Source organism: Oryctolagus cuniculus, chromosome 5, assembly GCF_051225735.1.
Source record: "Oryctolagus cuniculus isolate XC-2025 breed Fujian yellow rabbit chromosome 5, ASM5122573v1, whole genome shotgun sequence".
Classification (NCBI taxonomy): domain Eukaryota; kingdom Metazoa; phylum Chordata; class Mammalia; order Lagomorpha; family Leporidae; genus Oryctolagus; species Oryctolagus cuniculus.
Genome location: NC_142871.1, coordinates 18,393,814 through 18,416,403, shown reverse-complemented (window position 1 = coordinate 18,416,403; position 22,590 = coordinate 18,393,814). Strand labels below are relative to the sequence as shown.

Genomic DNA, 22,590 nt, shown 5'->3' with positions numbered 1-22,590 from the left:
TACAGGTGTGGGTTCAATTCCAGTTCTGGCTCTGGATTCCAGCTTCCTGCTAATGGAGATCCTGGGAGTGAGCAGTGATGGATCAAGTAGCTGAGTTCCTGCAACCCACCAGCAATGGTAGCTCTTTCTCGGCTTAAATAAATAATTTTTAAAAGTTCACAGAGGGTGGGCTGGCGCTGTGCCCCCACATGGGAGACCCGGAGGAAGCTCCTGGTTCTTGCCTTCGGATTGGCACAGCTCCAGCCATTGCAGCCAATTGGAGAGTGATCCATCGGCTGGAAGACCCCCACCCCCCACCCCAGCCCAGGCTCTCTGGCTCTACTTTGCTCTGTAACCCTCTTGGCTTCGGATCTGCACAACTCTAAACATTGCAGCTGGTTGGGGAGTGAATCAGCGGATGGAAGACATTTCTCTCTCTGCCTCTTCTCTGTGTAACTCTGACTTTCAAATAAATAAGTAAATAAACCTTTAAAAAAAACCCATTCACAGAATATGAAATTAAAAGATAACCTAGGGGCAGGGACAGCGCTGTGGTGCAGTGGGTTAACACCCTGGCCTGAAGCACCGCATCCCTTATGGGTGTCGGTTCTAATCCTGGCTGCTCCACTTCCCATCCAGCTCTCTGCTATGGCCTGGGAAAGCAGTAGAAGAGACCCGGAAGAAGCACCTGGTTCCTGGCTTCAGATCGGTGCAGCTCTGGCCATTGTGGCCAATTGGGGAGTGAACCAACAGATTGGAAGACCCCTCTGCCTCTCCTTTCTCTGTGTAACTCTGACTTTCAAATAAATCTTAAAAATATATATATATAACGTAGGGGCTGGCGCTGTGGTGCAGCAGGTTGAAGCCCAGGCCTGAAGCGCTGGCATCCCATATGGGCGCCAGTTCTTGTCCTGGCTGCTCCTCTTCCGGTCCAGCTCTCTCATGGCCTGGGAAAGCAGTGGAAGATGGCCCAAGTCCTTGGGCCCCTGCGCCCGTGTGGGAGACCCGGAGGAAACTCCTGACTTCAGATCTGCGCAGCTGTGGCCATCTGAGGAGTGAGCTAGCGGATGGAGGACCTCTCTCTTTGTCTCTACCTCTCTCTGTAACTCTCGTTTTTCAAATAAATAAAATAAATCTTTAAAAAAAAAAAAAGATAACCTGAATGAATTTTCCATGAACTTTTTTAAGCTCCCTTTTATATGATATTGTAATCTAAAAAAATTGAGGGGCTGGAGCTCTGGCGTAGCAGGTAAACCACTGTCTGCAATGCCGGCATCCCATACAGGTGCTGGTTTGAGTCCCGCTGCTCCACTTCCGATCCAGCTCTCTACTATGGCCTGGGAAAGCAGTGGAAGATGGCCCAAGTCCTTGGTCCCCTGAATCTGTGGGAAGACACAGAGGAGGCTCCTGGCTTCGGATCAACGCAGCTCTGGCCATTGTAGCCAATTGGGGAGTGAACCAATGGACTGGAAGACCATTGCCTTCGGATTGGCACAGTCCAGCCATTGCAGCCAATTGGAGAGTGATCCATCGGCTGGAAGACCCCCCACCCCGCCCCGCCCTAGCCCAGGCTCTCTGGCTCTACTTTGCTCTGTAACCCTCTTAGCTTCGGATCTGCACAACTCTAAACATTGCAGCCGGTTGGGGAGTGAATCAGCGGATTCTTCTTCTGCCTCTTCTTCTTTCTCTGTGTAACTCTTTCAAATAAAAAAAAAAGAGAGAGAATTGGGTTTCTGTGATATGCTAAAACTATGGCTCACAATGGATTTCATCATTGAGGCTGGCGTTGTGGCATAGAGAGTAAAAGTCACCACCTGCAATGCCAGAATCCCCCATGGGTGCCAGTTCATGTCCTGGCTGCTCCACTTCCCATACAGTTCCCTGCTAATGGCCTGGGAAAAGCAGCACAAGACGGCCCAAGTGGTTGGGTCCCTGCACCCGTGTGGGAGACCTGGATGAAGCTCCCGACTCCTGGCTTCTTGCCTGGCCCAGCTCTGGCTGATGAAGTCATCTGGGGAGTGAAACAGCGGGACTGAAGATCTCTTTCTCTATGTCTCTCCCTCTTCCTTTGTAACTCTTTCAAATAAATAAATAATGAATTTTTTAAGAAAAAAAAAGCTACCTATTAAAGTGTTTTTCAAAAGATATAAAATCAAGGCTGCTTTATTTGTATTTATTTCTATTTCACCATGGCTAAAAAAGAGATCACCATATATGTCAAAAGGTACCCTGGAGATGGTCACTATTTCTGACAGGTTGCCACTGGCAGTGTACTAAATTTAGAACTGTGTGTGCGGGCACTGTGCACCAGCCCCCTTTGATGTACGTGGAGTGAGGAACAAGCCTTAGAAGCCTCGGAGGTGGGACACTGTGGGGAGAGCTGACCCACCGGGGCGGCACGAGCCCCGCCCGGCCAGCCCGCATACGTACCGTCCATCTGCACCAGCAGCTCTGCTTTCACCCTTCTGCTTGCTTCGTGTTCTTCAGAGGTCCCCCTGCGACTACAAATGGAATCTATCTCATCAATAAATATGGTGGCTGGAGAATAAAATCGAGCCTAAAAGAAGAAACCATGCAGCACTAAGTTTTTGTTTCCTTTTAAAATAACCTACAAGTGGGGCTGGCGCTGTGGTGTAGTGGGTTAAGCTGCCATCTGTGGCACCAGCGCCAGCATCCCATGTGGGCACTAGTTTGAGTCCTGGCTGTTCCACTTCCGATCCAGCTCTCTGCTAATGCACCTGGGAAAACATCTGGAAGACAGCCCAGGCACCTCGGCCCCTGAACCCACATGGGAGATGTGGAAGAGGCTCCTGGTTTTAGATTGGCCCATCTCTGGCCACTGCAGCCATAAGTCACCTATCAGAAAACACATGAGAAGGCTGCCATTCTATGCATCATTCTCTTGCCCTAATATGGGGGGAGAATGGATTTTGACTAACATACAATATGTATATTTTTTAAGATTTATTTATTTACTTGAAAGAATTAGAAGAACAGAGAGAGAGAGAGAGAGAGAGAGACACCTTTCATCCACTGGTTCACTCCCCAAAAGACTACCAAGGCAGGGCCAGACTGAAGCCAGGAGCTTCTTCTAGGTCTTGTGGGTACACGGGCCCAAGCCCTTGTGCCATGCTCTGCTGCTTTTCCAGGCACATTAGCAGGGAGCTGGATCAGAAGTGGAGCAGCCAGGACTCAAACAATTGCCTATATGGGCTGCCAGGAATGCAGGCAGCAGCTTAATCTGGTACGCCACAACATCAGCCCCAAAATAGAGCTTCTAATGCAGACTTAGCTATTCAAATATATTTTTGATTTTTCAATAAGTGAATATTTGATATAAATTCAAGATTATCCTTTACACAGATTATTCTGTACACTGTATAATGTGGGTAACTATGGTGGGATAACATTTACAGATACTAGCTGGTATTCTAAACTTCTATAAAAATGGTTAAAAAAATTACCTTAAATAAAATCATATAGGCTGCCTCCAAGAAATTCTTTTTATTTACTATATTTGAAATGCAGAGACCGATCTCCCATTCACTAGTTCACACTGCAAATGCCCCTACCAGCTAAGGCTGGGACAGGCCAAAGCCAGGAATTCAATTCAGAACTCCCATGTGGGTGGCAGGGACCAAAGTACTTGAGTCATCACCTGCTGCCTCCCAGGGTGTGCATTAACAGGAAGGTGGAACCAGAAACAGAGCTGGGACTTATGCACAGGTACTCCTGGGATGCAGGCATCCTATGTAGTGTCTTTTAAGATTTACTTATTTGAAAGGCAGAATTACAGAGATTTCCCATCTGCTGGTTCACTCCCCAAATGGCCTCAACAGCCAGAGCTGGGCCAACCCAAAGCCAGGAGCCAGGAGTTTCTTTCCCAGACTCCCACTTGGCTACAGGGGCCCAAGCACTAGGGCCATCCTATACTATTTTCCAGGCACATTAGCAGGGAGCTGAATCAGAAGTGGAGCAGCCAGGACTCAACCCAGCGTCCATATAGGATGCTGGCACTGCAGATGGCAGCTTTACCAGCTACGCCACAGCGCCAGCCCCCTTATGCAGTGTCTTAACCATTGTGCCAAAGTGCCTGCCCCTCTAAGAAATTCTAATTGCCATTTTTTCCCTTTACTATTAAAGAGCATTAAAGTTTTGGTCAATTAGCAATTTAATTTCTGTGTCCCAAGGGGGATTTGTTTTTGTGATTTGTTGTTGTTTTTATTCCGAAAGGCAGAAAGGCAGAGAGAATTCCCATCCACTGACTTAATTCCCTAAATGCCGGCAATAGCTAGGGTTGGGCCAGGCTGAAGCCAGAAGCCAGGAAGTCCATGTGGGTCTCCCGTATGTGTGGAGTGGCTCCAAATACTGAAGCTATCACTTGCTGCCACTCAGGGTGCACATAGGCAGGAAACTTGAATCCGAAGCACAACAGGGACTCAGCCCAGGCACACCAATGTGGAATGTGAGTTTCTCAAATGGTGTCTTATTAACTGCTGTGCCAAATACCCTCAACCAAGCTTTTCTTCAGCCTGGACCAGCCCTAGGCATTGCAGACATCTGGGGAGTCAACCAGCAGATGGAAGATTGCGCTAACTCTGCCTTTCAAATAAATGGATACATCTTTAAAAAGTAAAAGTTCTTGACAGTACAGCAAAAATAAGTTTTTGTATGTACTTACACATTACATGAGTAGTCCTAGACACATTTTCATCAAATTTAAGTCATCTTAAAATATAGGCCATCGGTGCTGTGGCACAGCAGGTTAATACCCTGGCCTGAAGTGCCGGCATCCCATATGGGCGCCAGTTCGAGTCCCGGCTGCTACACTTCCCATCCAGCTCTCTGCTACCTGGGATAGCAGTAGAAGGTGGCCCAAGTTCTTGGGCCCCTGCATCTGCGTGGGAGATCCAGAGGAAGCTCCTGGCTCCTGGCTTCGGATTGGCACAGCTCCAGCCGTTGTGGCCAGTTGGGGAGTGAGCCAGCAGATGGAAGACCTCTCCCTCTCTCTGCCTCTCCTTCCTTCCTTCTCTGTGTAACTCTGACTTTCAAGTAAGTAAATAAGTCTTCCGCTGTGGCACAGTGGGTTAATGCCCTGGCCTGAGGCGCTGGCATCCCATATGGGTGCTGGTTCGTGTCCCGGTTGCTCTACTTCCTTTTTTTTAATTTATTTTTTATTTTTTGACAGGTAGAGTGGACAGTGAGAGAGAGAGAGACAGGGAGAAAGGTCTTCCTTTTGCCGTTGGTTCACCCTCCAATGGCCGCTGCGCTGTGGCTGGCGCACCACGCTGATCCGATGGCAGGAGCCAGGTACTTATCCTGGTCTCCCACGCGGGTGCAGGGCCCAAGGACTTGGGCCATCCTCCACTGCACTCCCTGGCCACAGCAGAGAGCTGGTTGGAAGAGGGGCAACCGGGACAGAATCTGGTGCCCCGACCGGGACTAGAACCCGGTGTGCCAGCGCCGCAAGGTGTAGGATTAGCCTAGTGAGCCACGGCGCTGGCTCCGGTTGCTCTACTTCCGATCCAGCTCTCTGCTATGGCCTGGGAACGCAGTACAAGATGTCCCAAGTGCTTGGGCCGCTGCACTCACGTGGGAGGCCTGGAGGCCCGGGGCTCCTGGCTTCGGATTGGCGCAGCTCCAGCCATTGCAGCCAATTGGGGACTGAACCACCGGATGGAAGACCTCTTTCTCTCCTCTCTCTGTGTAGCTGACTTTCAAATAAATAAATAAATCTTTAAAAAAAAAAAAAGTCTTCCATAGCAGAAAACGACTTAGTATTCTTAAATATAAATCCTACGTTAGAAAATTTAACAACAGTAACAGCTGATGTTTATTGAGTCAGGTTTTGAATTAAGCAACTTACACACATGAGCTTGTTTAACCTCCAGATGTTACAGTAGGCCCTCTTGCAGATAAAGTAACTGAAGATGGGAAAAGCCAGGAATCTGCCCGCAGCTCACCAGACAGGAAAGTGATTGAGGTGGGAGTTGAATCCAGGTCACCTGACTCAAGAACCTACACTTAACCATTCACTCTATTTAGATTTTTTGCTTTTCCAAAGGCCTAGTTATTCTGGAATATTGACAATGTTGTTTATGTTTGTTTGTTTGAAGATTATTTATTTATTTATTTATTTGAGAGGTAGAGTTACAGACAGAAAGAGGAAGGGAAAGAGAAAAAGGTCTTCCATACACTGGTTCAGTCCCCAAATGGCCACAACGGCTGGAACTGGGCCAATCAGAAGCCAGGAGCTTCTTCTGGGTCTCCCACATGAGTGCAAAGGCCCAAGCACGTGGGACATCTTCTACTGCTTTCCCAGGCCACAGCAGAGATCTGGATCGGAAGAGGAGCAGCTGGGACTAGAACTGGTGCCCGTATGGGATGCCGGTGCTGCAGGTAGAGGCTTATTAGCTCACTACACCACAGCACCAGCCCTGACAATGTAGTTTTATTTCAACTAATGGACAAACTATCTTCTGAAAATCTAAGAGATCCTCTATCAGATGCCTATTGTGCCATGGACTACTAACATGCCATTAAGAACATGTGATAATTTGCCTTATGGGTTATGAATTTGAAAGAAAATGGGGAGTGAAATAGTCAAAAGCTTTTTCAGAAAATGGATAACCTGAAATTGTGAAAATTTTAGTCTCCTTTTATTCTGAGCTTAAGAAGGAAGGTCTGGAATATTAGCACAGGCATCTCAGTTTTGCTTACTATAACCAAGAATTCACATCTCTGTCAGTGTCCATGTAACAGTCTCTGTCCTTTTACATATAACTATACTATTAGAGGCAGACTGAAGTAATCATTAAAGTCTAACAGAACGTGTTAAATTACCTTGAACTAAGATTTGTGGTGGTGAGAGAAAGAGAGACTAAAACAGAGAACTTAACCCAGTGGTTGGGTCATTAAGCTCAGGTATTTGGTACAGGTAATAGATCAGAGGTGTTCTAAGTTCCACACCTACTTATGATGCTCACCTTTTAGCAGTACTGCTAAAATACTGTATTTACTATAATGTAGGAACTAAGCCTACTGATTTTAAAAGCACACACTTTCAGAATCATAGTACATTAGTAATGCTGATCCCATAATGTGAGTGGTCAATAAACCAACAGACAGGAGTCTACTCTGGCGGAAAGGAGAAAGAAACTCAAGACTTCAAGAGCACAGGCATCTCACATCCTGGGCAGAAGGTCACCCTGCCTGCTTCCCAGTACACTGGAGATAGCTACAACTCACTCTCTCCTTTCAGAGGTAAGGAACCATTAGAGAATGTCACCCTGCCTGCTTCCCAGTACACTGGAGATAGCTACAACTCACTCTCTCCCCTTTCAGAGGTAAGGAACCAGTAGAGCTGTCTCAAACATTCACCATTTCAAACAGAAGACGGACAAGCTTCTCGGACTCTCCTCTGTATTTGGAAGTCAGAGTTGATGAAGAGACGTTGAAGAATGTTGTCTTGCATTCTGTAGCTACTGCTTTAGCAAGGAGGGTCTTTCCTGTGCCGGGTGGGCCAACCATCAGTACTCCCTATTGGGAATATAATACTGTAAGCACTGCTACTGTTCTACTTCATGAGAATTTCATTACTAAGTATCAAATTTCAACCAATGTATACATTAAGACAAAAGACAAACAGATAAGCAGAAGGCTATTTCAACACAAACTTACTTTTTCCATTACAAAAGGAAGATAACCACATTATTAAAGATTTGGAACTCAGAGCTGAGAAGGAGTAGTTATAATATTAATACTGTAAGATAGATATCAATGGTATCTGCATACATTTCATGTTTAGGCAAATTAGGTTATTATTCTCAAATAGTTTACACAAAATTTGTCTGTAATTCTGTACCACTTAGTCTTTGAAGGATTTTTAAAATATCAGTCAGTGCAGAGTTACCCATTAGCACATTTTCCAAATCCAAGAAACTTTTTGAGTCTCTTTCAGATTAGCCCATGACCTTAAAAAGCACTCATTAAAGTGCATGCACGTCGGGTTTCTCCAGTACAAATCCAATCTGCATTGGCTAACGAGGCACACTGGCAAATGAGCTCATTCTACTCTGCTGTGCAGTAACTTCCAAAGATCACACTGCATCTACTGCTTATTCTGGGAACCCTGCAACAGTTTAAATACTAAACAAAATTTTGAATAATATAACATACACCTTTTAATTTTTTTTTTTTTACTTCCTTTTCTCCCTGCACTTCCCCAACACAGATTAATACTGGCTCTCTCCAGCAGTGTACTGTGATTCACTTTGATGATGCAGTGACAGTGATAAACTTACTTTCCATGGTCTCCGAATGCCCTTAAAGAATTCTGGCATCCACATTGGTAACACCACAGCTTCCTTAAGCAACTTCTTAGCTTCTACTAAATCGGCAATATCATCCCTGAAAAAGAGGACATTTTATCAAAAACCCCTTAGATTACATAGTGAACTCCATGTAGCCCCTCTTGAGAACCACGGGAAGTGCAGGATTTCACACTGCTGACCAAACACCAAGCCCCTCTCTGGACACAAGTGCACAGTACCCTGTAAAGGCCCGCCCTGCCAACCAACGTATTCAGAGAGCACAATATGTGTCTTCATTTTTAGACAGTATTGGTTTTCAGCTTGGCTCATGAGGGTGCAGGTCTGTAGGCCCACTCTGAAGTACTATTTTGCCATCTCACTTGGAATTCCTTCTCTTATAGTGCTCATTCCATAAGCTCCATGACTTAGCAACAATAAGCCATTAAAAATAAATAAATAAAGAGGGCATAAAGTAGAACAGACTACCAGACTGCTGCTTTGGCCCCAACTCTATTATAGGGTAGACACCAAAGTCACAGAGTAACATCAAGACTGCAGCGAGGTCATCCCTACCATTAGAACTCTACAACTACTGATACACATGGCAAATGAAAACATATCTTCATTGTATAAATATCAACCACCAAAAAACTTATGTATTACCCAAAACTATCGAAATAATCACCAAGGTTCAACCAGAAAATATGTAATAGAATGTTTCTAACATGGTGGGAAAGTGAGATTTTATAATTATTGTGATAAACTACAAATCTTTTTCTCCCTAAATCAATAGTTCTTTTATTGCATCATTAAAATGCAATTTTTGATTAGAAATATTAATAAAATAGGAAATAAAACCAACATCCATACGATATTATAGCTAATACATAACATCCATGTATTACAATCATTGCCTTTTCACCACTGTGTGACTCAGAAAGATCATGAAATTTCTCTTATTCTCATTTTCTTTTAAATGTTTATTTGAAAGTCAGAGTTACACAGAGACAGAAGGTGAGGCAGAGAAAGGTCTTCCATCCACTGGTTCACTCCCCAATTGACCACAATGCCTGGAGCTGTGCTGATCTGAAGCCAGGAGCTAGGAGCTTTGTCCAGGTCTCCCTCGCAGGTGCAGGGGCCCAAGGACTTAGGCATCATCTATTGCTTTCCCAGGCCACAGAAGAGAGCTAGATTGGAAGTGGAGCAGCCGGGGCTTGAACCGGCGACCATATGGGTTGCCAGCACTGCAGGTGGTGTTTTACCCGCTACGCCATAGCGTTGGCCCCCTCATTTTGTATATAATTTATTAAAAAAACTCACACAAAAAAATTGGTACGTACAGTTTTTCATTTATGTGCTGCTCATAGTGCATACAATCTTGCTCTTGCCCAGGGACAATCTTCAGTGAATGCCCACATCTGCTCCATTTTCTGTTCCAAAGAACATTATCAACATCGAATTATTTTATTGTAATGGGACTTACCATCGAACATTGGGATTCTGAGAAATTATATCTCTTTCCAGAGCTTCCACTAAGTCCTTATCATATCCAGTACTATCAAATTTATTTGTTTCTGGTTCTGTAACTGCTGCAGGAGATTTGTTCTACATGAGGGAAAAAAAGAGATTTTGATTGATTCAAATACAAATGAAACAAGTGATAAAAATAGCAACAAAGACTCTAAGTCATCTTTCTCTATCAACATCAGTTTTATACTCAATTTTCATTTTTAGCTAAATGTATGACAAGAGTTAAAGTAACAAAAATGACCATGCATATGAACTGGCCAGCATCAAAAAATTCATAGATTGACTGACTGTGGTGACTAGTGAATATCAGGTAAGTGACATTTATCTCAACACTTTCAAGAAGACGAGATCAAGGACATATAGTTTATTTAGCAAGGCTACAGCTCAGTCTTTAGCTATCTACTTGGTTCTCATCAGTGCTCCTAAAAGCAGCCCTTCTCACTACTCCCATGACCCTCCTGAAGACACCTTAGGCCTTAGGTGAGACTCCTCTCATGCTCCGTGATGATGGTCATTAGGGCCAGTTCCCAACCTTTACTGCAGTGCCCAGGGCATCATGGCAAATTCACAAGATACTATGGGATGTTCAAATTTCTGAGAAACACAGCGTCAACTGTTGAACACTGCTTAAGCTGCCAGCTCGAAACAGTTCACAGTTCCTACATTAAGACTGCTATCTCCCTTCAGTAACGAGCCACTGTTGTGAGCTGGGTATCTGATAATCTCTGTGATGAAAGACATGGTGATGGGGCTGGCACTGTGGTGTAGACGTTACACCACTGCCTATGATGCCGGCAGTTTGAGTCCCGCGGGCTGCTCCACTTCAGATCCAGCTCCCTGCTAGCATGCCTAGGAAAGCAGTGGAGGATGGCCTGGGTGCCTGGGCCCCTGCACCCACATGGGAGACCTGGGAGAGATGGGAGAGGCAGAGAGAGAGAGAGGTCTTCCATCTGATGATTCACTTTTATTCCCCAATTGGCTGCAACGACCGGAGCTGTGCCGATCCGAAGCCAAGAACCAGGAGCCTCCTCTGGGTCTCCCACACAGGTGCAGGGGCCCAAGGACTTGGGCCATCTTCTACTGCTATCCCAGGCCATAGCAGAGAGCTGGATTGGAAGAGGAGCAGCCTGGACTCGAATGGCGTCCATATAGGATGCTGGTGCTTCAGGCCAGGGCGTTAACCTGCTGCGCCACAGCGCCGGCCCCTTATTTATTTATTTAAAAGGCAGAGTTAGAAAGAGGGAAAGATGGGGAAGGAGGGTGAGATGAGGGGGGAGGTATCTTCCATCTGCTGGTTCACTACCCAAATGGCCATAATGGCTGGGGCTGGGCCAGGCTGAAGCCAGGAGCCTGGAACTCCATCCAAGACTCCCACATAGGTGGCAGGGGTCCAACTACTTGGGCCATCTTCTGCTGTGTTCCCAGGTGTATTGGCAGGGAGCTGGATTGGGATGCTGGCATTGCAGATCAGCGGCTAACCCACTGCTCCACACCAGCCCCTCTCCCCGATACTAGCTTTCTGCTAACACAGCCTGGAAGGCAGTGGGTGATGGCCCAAGTAGGTGAATTCTTGCCACCCATGTGGGACACCTGGATAGAATTCCTAGTTCCTGACCCAGCCCTGTTACAAACTTTGGGGAGTGAAAACTATCTGTTCTACGCTAGCAACTATGAGGAACATAAAGAAGACTGTCTCTATCAGGGACACATAATGTGCACCAAGGAAGACACAAACAGAAGGCACTGCTCAGCCCTCTTTCCTTTCTCCCATAGAACACAACCCTGATGGGCAAAGCAAAACAAACCTAAACTAGACAGAAAGGAGAAACAGAGCTACAAAAGCTCAGTCAAGGGGCCAGTGCTGTGGTGTAACAAGCAAAGCTGCCCCTGCACAGCTGGCATCCCATATGGGTGCTGGTTCAAGTCCTTGTAAGAGAGAAGTTATAGCAACAACACTCTATTCTACTCAAACACCTCAGAGGAGCGGTAGCCTGGGTGTGGCCCAGGCCAGCAAAGGCCAAGTGGGGAACCTAGACTTCCCACCTTTGTGAACCTGTAATGAGGCACTCAATCCCCAGCAGGGTGCTACCACAGTCCAAAGAGAAAGCTGGTCCTTAACCACCTCCCCCGCACCAACCCCACTAGTCAGTGGCAAGCACGCACCTGGACTTCCACCCTGACCCAGGAGTTCGTGAGGCACTGGGAGGTGTCAGAGGAGTACTTGTGGAGAATCAGAAAAGGCCACCCAACCACAAACTGGAGATCACATGGAGAACTTGCACCACAGCCCGCCAGCACAGAAAGGGCCCCTGTCTGTACCCTGGTGTCAAAACCTGGACTTCTACCTCCACCTGCCAACAGTGCCACCCCTACTTTCCTTGTCAAAATGTCAGAAGTTAGTTAAACAGAACATCTAGCCTTATAATATGAAAAAACGTCTAGGGGCCAGTGCTGTGGCATAGTAGATAAAGCCAATGAAACTAAAGAAGCGAAGAACTTAACCCAATGACTGGGTCATTAAACTCAGGTATTTGGTACAGGTAATAGATCAGAGGTGTTCTAAGTTCCACACCTACTTATGATGCTCACCTTTTAGCAGTACTGCTAAAATACTGTATTTACCATAATGTAGGAACTAAACCTACTGATTTTAAAAACACATGATTTCAGACTCATAGTAGAATAGCATCTCATATGGGCGCCAGTTTGAGACCTGGCTGCTCCACTTCCAATCGAGATCCCTGCTAATGCGCCCAGGAAAGAGCAGACGATGGCCTAAGTCCTTGGGCCCTTGCACCTACTTGGGAGAGCTGGGAAGCTCCTGGCTCCTGGCTTTGGATTGGCCCAGCTCCTGCCATTGTGGCCATTTGGAGAGTGAACCAGTGGATGGAAAATATCTCTCTGTAGCTCTGCCTTTCAAATAAATAAATAAATTTTTTAAAAAATAGAAAATGTCTAGGTTTCAACTGAAAATCACCATACCACGAAGTAAGAAGATCTCAAACTTAATGAAAAAAGACAACTAATAGATGCCAAGACCAAATGACAGATTTTGGAGTTTTTTGACAGATTTCAAGCAATGATGAATATTCTTGATATAAATAAAAGCAGAAATCCTCAGAAACAAACAGAAGACCCCAAAGAAATTCATGTCAAGACACATTATAATTAAACACCTGAAGACCAAAGATAAAGGAAAAACTGAAAGCAGCTAGGGAAAATCAATGTGTTGGGGTCAGCACTGTGACGCAGCAGCGCAGGGGGTTAACACCCTGGCCTGAAGTGCCAGCATCCCATATGAGCGCCGGTTCGAGACCTGGCTGCTCTACTTCCAATCCTGCTCTCTGCTGTGGCCTGGGAAGGCAGTAGAGGATGGCCCAAGTCCTTGGGCCCCTACACCCACGTAGGAGATCCAGAGGAAGCTCCTGGCTCTTGGCTTTGGATCGGCACAGCTCTGGCCATTGCAGCCAATTGGGGAGTGAATCAACGGATGGAAGACCTCTCTCTTTCTGCCTCTCCTCTCTCTGTGTAACTCTGACTTCCAAATAAATAAATAAAATCTTAAAAATAGAAAAGGAAAGAAAGTCAATGCCTTGCCTATACAGAAAAACAATTCTAATGAAAGTAGATTTCGTTCTCCTTACAAAATCAGGGAACCAGGAGAATATAGGACAATATTTTTCAGTTGCAGAAAGAAAACAGCCATCAACCCAGAATACCATACCCAGCAAAAAATATCCTTCAGAAATTAAGAGGAAATAAAATTTTTTTAGATTAACAAAATCAAAGAAAATTTCGTTGCCAGAAGACCAACCCACAATAAATGGCTGAAACTCTCTAAACAGAAAACAAACAATGTAAGAAAGAACCTTAAACACCAGGGAAAAACAATAGAGTAAGCAAAAATATAGATAAGTACAAGGGAGGGTTTAAAAAATTTCATTTTTCCATGATCCTTCTTTTAAATTTTTTTTTAAATTCCCCAAATTGAGAACACTGAATTTTTTTAAAAAAATTTATTTTACAGGTAGAGTTACAGACAGTGAGAGAGAGAGACAGATAGAAGGGTCTTCCTTCTGTTGGTTCACTCCCCAAATGGCCGCTGCGGCTGGCGCTGTGCTAATCCGAAGACAGGAACCAGCTGCTTCTTCCTGGTCTCCCATGCGGGTGCAGAGGCCAAGCACTTGGGCCATCCTCCACTACCCTCCAGGGCCACAGCAGAGAGCTGGATTGGAAGAGGAGCAACCGGGACTAGAACCCGGCGCCCATTAAATTTTTTTTATTTGAAAGGCAGAGAGTTACAGGGAGAGAAGGGGAATGGCGGGGAGGAGGGGGGGGAAGAGAGAGAGAGAGAGAGAGGGAGAGAGGGAGGGTGGGAGGGAGGGAGGGAGAAGGAGAGAGAGAAGAGAGAAAAAGAGATATTGAGATCTTCCATCTGCTGGTTCATTCCCCAAATGGCTGCTACAGCCATACCAGGCCTGAGCTAGGCCAAAACTAGGAATCAGGAATTTCTTCAGCGTCTCCCACATGGATGCAGGGGCCTGAGCACTTAGGCCATCTTCCTCCCCTTTCCCAGGCACGTTAGCAGGGAGCTGAATCAGAAGTGGAACAGGGGCGGGCACTGTGGGTTAAAGCTTCAGCCTGAAGTGCTGGCATCCTACATGGGTGCCAGTTCTAGTCCCAGCTGTTTCTCTTCCAATCCAGCTCCCTGCTATAGCCTGGAAAAGCAGCGGAAGATGGCCCAAGTTCTTGGGCCCCTGCACCCACGTGGGAGACCTGGCTCCTGACTTCGAACAGACTAAACTCCGGCCATTGTGGCCATCTGGGTAGTGAACCAGTGGATGGAAGACCCCTCTCTCTCTCTGCCTCTGCTTCTCTCTAGCTCTGCCTTTCAAATAAATAAATAATTCTTTAAAAAAAAAAAAAAAAAGGAAGTGGAATAGACAGGTTTTGAAACAGCACACATTTAGGATGCTGTGCTACAGGTGGCAGCTTTACCTGCTATGCCACAGCACTGGCCCCTCCCTGATTTTCTTGAAGCCCTCTCAAACAACAGGCCTTCTCTCCTCTCCTTAGATTTAAATTATGTTTGACAACTACAATAAAAGTTACAGTACTGTCTGATGTGTTTCTGAATGATAGAGAAAAAAGAATTTAGGATAATTACAAGTGGGAAGGGTAGAAAGATACAAAGATAAGATTTCTGTACTTCACTCAAACCTATCCAATGATCCAATGACACCAACAATAAACCACTCTAAGTTCCTTAAGTTTACAAAATATCTAGAAGAACCACTAAAAAAGGCAATACAGAGACATATTAAAAAACACTACAGATAAAGTAGAGTTCTAAATAATATTCAAGTAACTCATAAGAAGGTGGGAAAGAACACAGAAAAAAAAAAAGAAACACTGATCAGAAAACAAAAAATGGCAGATTTAAGTCTTAACAATTTTGTTAACATCTAAACACACCAATAAAGAGATACTGGGGTGAAAACAGTGATGTGATGATTAAGCTGCCACTTGGGGTGCCTGGGGTTCAATGACTGCCTCAACTTCCAATCCAGTTTCCTCCTAATGTGTACCCTGGAAGGCAGCAGGTGATGCCTCAACTTGTTAGGTCCTTGTCACTCATGTAGGAGACCCAGACTGAGTTCCACACGCTAACTTGGAAGAAAATCTATTCTATACACTTGTTCTCTGCCTTCATATGCCCCTTGCTTTAAGTCCTAAGCAGAATTTTACAAGTAACAAAGACAGACCTGCACTCAGTAGAAGGAAGTTTCTGACTCCTTCCACCAGGATAATTCTACCATCTAGATGCTGGAACTGCAGCTGGACAGAAGACTTCCTCTGACCGCTGCCGAGGGACTCTTTTCTAGTATCCATTCTTCCTCTGCTCTGTTCTGGAGAAACCGAAACTAAAGGGCAACAGAAAAATTATGTTTCCAACTAACAGCTAATACTTCACTGAGCCTGGTATGGCATACCAGACTAAGCTGCTCCACTTCTGATGCAGCTCCCAATGTGCCTGGGAAAGCTGTAGAAGATGCCCAAGTCCTGGGCTCCTGTCAGCAACATGGGAGACCTGAAGAAGCTCCTGGCTCCTGGCTTCAGCCTGGCCCAGCTACAGCTGTTGCAGCCATGTGGGGAGTGAACCAGCAGATGGAAGAACTTTCTCTCTCTCTCTCTCTCTCTCTCTCTCTCTCTCTCTCTCTCTGTGTGTGTGTGTGTGTGTGTGTGTGTATACACCTCTGTCTTTCAAATAAATAAAATGTTAAAATAAAAAAAGGAGGGTTTGGTGTGGGAGGCTGGTGCTGTGGCATAGTAGGCTAAGCCTACGCCTGTGGTGCCAGCATCCCATATGGGTGCTGGTTTGTGTCCCAGCTGCTCCTCTTTTGATCCAGCCCTCTGCTAATGGCCTGAGAAAGTGATAAAAAATGGCCCAAGTGCTTGGGCCCCTGCACCCATGCCGGAGACCTGGAGGAAGCTCCTGGCTCCTGGCTTGGGATCGGCTCACCTCCAGCTGTTGTGGCCATTTGGGGAGTGAACAAGCAGATGGAAGACCTTTATCTCTGTCTCTCCCTCTGTCTGTAACTCTGCCTCTCAAATAAATTAAATTAAAAAACAAAACAAAACAAAACAAAAAAAACCTCAACATAATGGAAAACCTGTGTAATCTAACGGCAAACACAGTAAACTCTAAGTTACCTGGAATGTTTGGGGGAAATAATAGCTAATGCTTACTGAGCACTTCCTATGTAGCAGAAAATGTTACTTTGGAGTTGGCGTTGTGGTGCAGCCAGTTAAGCTGCCACTCATCCCATATGAGTGCTGGTTCAAGTCCTGGCTGTTTCACTTCTGATCCAGGTCACTATGTGCCTGAGTAGGCAGCAGGAGATGGCCTGAGTGCTTGGGTCTCTGCCAAGCACTGGGAGATCCTGTGGGAGATCCTGATAAGAGTTCCAGGTTCCTGGCTTCAGCCTGGCCCAGCTCCATATGTGGTGGCTATTTGGGCAGGAGAGGGGAGGAGAGGGAGAAGTGGTAGAAGTAGAGAAGACAGAAGCTAAGTTCCTAGATTCCGATGCGCTCCTTATTACTAATAAACCCTCAAAGAAATTCACTAGCATCAAAATCTTGGTCTCTAAATACTATTTCTCATGAATAGGAACCAAGCCTCCCAGGAATAGGGCAGACAAGATACAGGTTGAGCCTGGAACATCACATGGGGTCAGAAAAGAAGAAGGCGCTCAGAGAATGATGGGTACATATCAAAAAGACACAGGATCCAGCATCGAAGATCCCCTATTCCTCAAATCAAAATAATGATAGTACCAGATTGTAACTTACTGTATACAATAAGAGCCCACAAGTCCATACTTCTGTAAGTACAAAGGGGAAGAAGACAAAGTTTTTCTTTATAGAACGCTAAAAAACTCAACTAGAATAGCAGCATTAGAAAATCATGATTTTTGCAATCAGAAAGGAATGATTGATTCATACTAGAATTACTGGATACTAAAACAAATAGACTGGATATTGATGAGAAACAGAATAATTATCAACCTCAAAGCATCTTTTCCTAAATCATTACAAAGAAAAAATGGTAACTTTATAGAGGAGACACCTGGCAAATACTATCAAAACCAAGTAATCCAAATTATCACCAATAATAGAAGAGACACCCTGTGCCATCCTATGAGATACATGGACAGAACAGAAGACCATTGCAAGGGTGTTCCCGCCAAAAGCGCACAATCTTGATCTAATCATGTCCAGCCATCAGAAAAAACCCAAACTGAGGACATTCTACAAAATACATAGCCCATGGGGCTGGCGCTGTGGCATAGTGGGCTAAAGCCTCTGCCTGTGGTACCAGCATCCCATATGGGTGCCGGTCCAAGTCCCCGCTGCTATTCTTCTGATCCAGCTCTCTGTTATGGCCTGGGAAAGCAGTAGAGGATGGCCCAGGTGCTTGAGCCCCTACACCCACGTGGGAGACTTGGAAGAAGCTCCTGGCTCCTGGCTTCCGATCAGCTCGGCTCTGGCCTCTGCTGCCATTTGGGGAGTGAATCAGCAAAGGGAAGATGTCTCTCTCTGTATCTCCCTCTGTAACTCTACTTTTTTTTTTTTTGACAGGCAGAGTGGACAGTGAGAGAGAGACAGAGAGAAAGTTCTTCCTTTTCCGTTGGTTCACCCCACAATGGCCGCTCCGGCTGGCACGCTATGGCAGGTGCACCGCGCTGATCTGAAGCCAGGAGCCAGGTGCTTCCTCCTGGTCTCTCACGCGGGTGCAGGGCCCAAGGACCTGGGCCATCCTCCACTGCCCTCCCGGGCCACAGCAGAGAGCTGGACTGGAAGAGGAGCAACCGGGACAGAATCTGGCACCCCAACCGTGACTAGAACCCGGTGTACCGGCGTTGCAGGCAGAGGATTAGCCTAGTGAGCCACGGCGCCGGCCATCTACCTCTTAAAACAAATAAAAATATAAAAATACTCTTTGAAAATGCCAGACCAAAAAAGACAAAGGCCAAAGAAGTGTTTACATTTAAAAGAGACTACAGATATTGGACAGGTAATCTGTGATTCTGTGTTGGGTCATGATCCGGGAAGGAGGAAGGGGTAGACAGCTATAAATGACACTACTGGGATGACAGGCAAATTTCATCAGAGTCTGAGCATTAGTTAACAGTTCAATATCAACATAACACTTCTATCTTTAATAATTGTGTTGTGTTTATGTAAAAGAATATCCCAGTACATAAGGACATATACACTGAAATACTAAAAGGTAAAGGGCATTACACCTACAAGTTATTCTCAACTTAGGAAAATAGAGGCATCCGGAGAATATAATGAAAAAATCAGAGAGGCAAATCCAAGGGATTAATAACCATTAAAACTAGGCAAAGAATGTAAGGAAGCTCCTGATACCATTCCAGGGACTTGTTCACCAGTTTGAAATTACATCAGAATATAAAGTTACAAACAGCCAAAACTATCTGTTGACTGATTCCAGCCCACGCACATGCAGTACAGCTAAGGTTTTGTGACAACACTTGCACACTGATGACTAAAACTTACAGAAATTTGTAGCCTTCATTTTGTGGTTTGTAAGTAACTCTCATTTATGAAAATCAGTAACATTTACCTTTTCCTCTCTTCCTTTATTCTGTTCTTTCTTTTCACGACAACGAACAGCTTTCCCTCTGTCATTGTGAAGATTTTGTGCGGAGGGACGGTGAACTCTGACAGCTGTACTTGGCCGGTTAGCATGTGGTTTCGGATCACTGTACTGAGGAGACTGGCGTTTTCTAGGTCCTGGTGATGGTCTAATCAAACACAAGGTATTAAAGTTGTAAGCACCTCTGGCTTTTGGTCCAGATATGGGTAAACACACATAGTGTGTAAGTTAGCATCTATGAGTCTATAGAGGCAATAACTGAACAAGACCGTAGTGAACGAATTTCAGGACGGTGAAGGCTAGATCTAAAATTTAAATCTGACATGCCTGCTGTGGGGATTTAACGAGAATACAGTTCAGGTGATTACCAGTGAGAATCACCAACACAGCTGAAGAAAGAATGATTCTCCCAGGCATGAATACAGATGAAGACAAATAGAAAAATAACAGCTTTGAAAAGAAGCAAGTTAAATACATTACAAGAAGGAGCGGATATAATCAACAAATAAAGTCAGAGAACTGCACAGTAATTCAGAGCATTCAAAAATCAGGGAGAGGAAAAGAGATCAGAGAAATCAGGAAATGGGGTTGGCACTGCGGTGCAGTGGGCCACGCTGCTGCTTGTGATACGGGCCTCAGACACTGCAGCTCCTGATCCAGCCTCCTGCTAACACATCTGGGAAAGCAGAGGATGATGGTCCAAGTGCTTGGGTCCTTGCTACCCATGAGGGAGACTCGGATGAAAATTCTGGCTCCAGATTTCAGCCTGGCCCAGCAACTGGCTGTTGCAGGCATTTAGACAATGAATCAGTGGATGGAAGAACTCTCTCTCTCTCTTTCTCTCTGTATCCCTCTGCCTTTCAAATAAATAAATCTTAACAACAACAACAAAGTAAGAAAAAAAAAAAAGATAGAAACAAATCAAGCAAAAAGAAGGGACCCTATTTAGGGCTTAACATCCCCTTACCCCTGAAAGAGAATCCTACTGCTTCTGCTTGTGAGGCCGATGTGATCAAATACTTCACTAAAAATCAACTGATCTTTTACTGGGCACATCAATGCATTGGAAAGATCTTACCAATTACATAAAGAAAAGAAATAGAGTTGTTCCAGACTAACTGCATACCTCCAGAATGCATTATCTTAAAGCTTCAACTCCCAATATGACTATTTGGAGTAAGAAAGTAACCAAGGCAAAATGAAATAAAGGTGAGTCAGGACAGGTTAGTGTCCTACCCCGTCACCAAAGAGATCACTCTCTGCCGCGTGAGCAGGCAGTGAAGGTGGCCATCTACTCAGGAAGAGAATCCTCACCAAGTACCAAACTGGGCAGCAGCCCGACGCTGGATTTCCCAGGCTCCAGAACTGGGTTCAAATTCTATCTCCACCAGAATCATCCGCAGATCAATCATCAGCATCACTAGCTTAGTGATCCTGGGGACAAACTGCTAACCTCACTGCACCTATTTTATCTCATATATAGGGACAACATGGCTTATAGAGAAGGCTCATCGAGGAACAAATGAATAAATATATGTAGCCTAACATGCTCACAACACTTTGGGTGCTAAATATTCAGCTCCTATTATTACAAAATAAAATCCAGACTTTACAGTTACAATGACAGAACGCTGAAACTAAAAAACCTCTTAGCAACATCTTTTTTTTTTTTTTTTTTTTTTTGACAGGCAGAGTGGACAGTGAGAGAGAGAGACAGAGAGAGAAAGGTCTTCCTTTGCCGTTGGTTCACCCTCCAATGGCCGCCGCTGCAGCCGGCGCACCGCGCTGATCCGATGGCAGGAGCCAGGATCCAGGTGCTTTTCCTGGTCTCCTATGGGGTGCAGGGCCCAAGCACCTGGGCCATCCTCCACTGCACTCCCTGGCCATAGCAGAGAGCTGGCCTGGAAGAGGGGCAACCGGGACAGAATCCGGCGCCCCGACCGGGACTAGAACCCGGTGTGCCGGCGCCGCAAGGTGGAGGATTAGCCTATTGAGCCACGGCGCCGGCCTTAGCAACATCTTAATACAAGGTTCTCTAACTGGTCAGAAAACAAAGAACCTGAAGTCATAACTGCTCTTTCTAGAAAGCCACGGTAAGTCATGCATGTGAATCCACAATACTAAGAAATCTATTAAGTGAGATAGAGAATAAGCATCCACCTGCATACTTGTCAGTTAAAAAACATGCAGTGAAACTAACTAAGCATGACTGGCTGTTTAGAGCATTTTGCAAATGTCAGTTTCATTAAGAGCTCATTCGGTGGTACTCAGTAGTAAGAAGCTGGTGGTGGGGGGGGGGAGGAAATGCCAAAGAAAAATCTGAAAATTTAGAATATTTTATTTTTAATTTTTCTCTGTGAATTAAAAAAGCCATTTTTCAATGTTAGCAGCTGTATGGCTTAATAGTAGTATTCTGGGACATCTTGTTTGAGATCCAGTGAGTTTAACTGCCTCACATCACATAAGGAAAACTCAAAGCCCAGAAGGCAACAATATTTCCCAAAAGCTACAGATAAGGGTAAAAAGCCTAGATAACTTCAATTCCCAGCTCCATTCTCCTTCTATATGATAATGCTGTCTTGACTACTTTCAGCTCATTCACGAAAGCATATTTTTAGCTTATTTCCACCTATATTTTATTTATCAAAATAGGGCACAGAATCACATGATACAAAACTCAAGAGTTATAAACAGATATTCAGTAAAAAACTTCCTCCCCTTCCTCTCAGTCTCGCAGACTTCCTCCTAGACAGAACCACTGTTGTTTTCTGAGCCAACTGGTTTCTTATAAAGTCTCCACTTACCTTCGTTCCACAGGTACAGGCAAGGACCAGACTTCGCCCTCAGAAGCTGGAGCTTCATGCTGTGCTGCTTTCAAGGGAGTGCTGTCCAGTCTAAAGCTCTCCAGCGTTTTCATGATATCCTTCACATGCTTGGCCTCCACGTTTATTTCCTGCCACACCTGGTTTCAAAGAAGAAGGTCCTTTTACATCTCCACAATTTACAAATCACAACTAAGATTAAAGTAGGGCCACTTATTAGAGATGTCAGAAACCTCCATTTTGGCATCAGATATCTAGTAAACCACACAAAGCTATTCTGTCAAATTTTTCACAATGGTTTATTTCTTCTTTGTCTTCAAATGCAAAATTATTATGAAAAATGAATTAAATAACTTGGATAATTAAATCACATTACTAATAATTCTTACTCAAATAATATAAGTTAAAAGGCAGCTATAATTTTAAAATTTGACAAAAATAAAACTTTTAAACATTGTTTTTTAATGGTTTCTATGCTACATAATTTAAAACGCTGATCAGAACCTACAACACAATAATGGATCACAACCTATAGCTTTATATTTTATAGCTTCAAAGGACAAAGGACTCAATTCACATACAACCAATATTTTTTTTTTTTTTTTTTGACAGGCAGAGTGGACAGTGAGAGAGAGAGACAGAGAGAGAAAGGTCTTCCTTTGCCGTTGGTTCACCCTCCAATGGCCGCCGCTGCAGCCGGCGCACCGTGCTGATCCGATGGCAGGAGCCAGGATCCAGGTGCTTTTCCTGGTCTCCCATG

The 22,590-nt window shown here is 44.9% G+C and overlaps 2 protein-coding genes across 24 annotated transcripts in view; one reads left to right on the top strand and one right to left on the bottom strand.

Annotated features, from left to right (window-relative positions):
* The window catches only part of GINM1 (glycosylated integral membrane protein 1), a 28,501-nt gene extending 26,370 nt beyond the window's left edge, over positions 1-2,131 (top strand). For 14 of the 18 annotated variants that reach the window (XR_011388460.2, XR_016234483.1, XM_089333638.1 and 11 more), the window contains one exon: positions 1,265-2,131. Coding sequence is in view for 12 of the 18 variants with exons in the window: in XM_070073448.2 (XP_069929549.1) it covers positions 1,265-1,421 (157 nt within the window). In the remaining 6 variants the exon portion in view is untranslated. Of the gene's footprint in view, positions 1-618 lie in introns of all 18 variants that reach the window. The other 4 variants (XM_070073454.2, XM_089333636.1, XM_070073452.2 and 1 more) reach the window with 2 other exon arrangements.
* The window catches only part of KATNA1 (katanin catalytic subunit A1), a 39,463-nt gene that overhangs the window by 3,405 nt on the left and 13,468 nt on the right, over positions 1-22,590 (bottom strand). For 3 of the 6 annotated variants that reach the window (XM_017338340.4, XM_002722435.6, XM_008249907.5), the window contains 6 exons: positions 21,813-21,970; positions 18,976-19,156; positions 9,775-9,896; positions 8,283-8,388; positions 7,360-7,518; positions 2,410-2,536 (listed from right to left, as the gene is read on the bottom strand). In XM_017338340.4, coding sequence (XP_017193829.1) covers positions 2,410-2,536; positions 7,360-7,518; positions 8,283-8,388; positions 9,775-9,896; positions 18,976-19,156; positions 21,813-21,925 — 808 coding nt within the window. In that variant the 5' untranslated portion in view covers positions 21,926-21,970. The remainder of the gene's footprint in view (positions 1-2,409; positions 2,537-7,359; positions 7,519-8,282; positions 8,389-9,774; positions 9,897-18,975; positions 19,157-21,812; positions 21,971-22,590) is intronic. The other 3 variants (XR_016234481.1, XR_016234482.1, XR_016234480.1) reach the window with 1 other exon arrangement.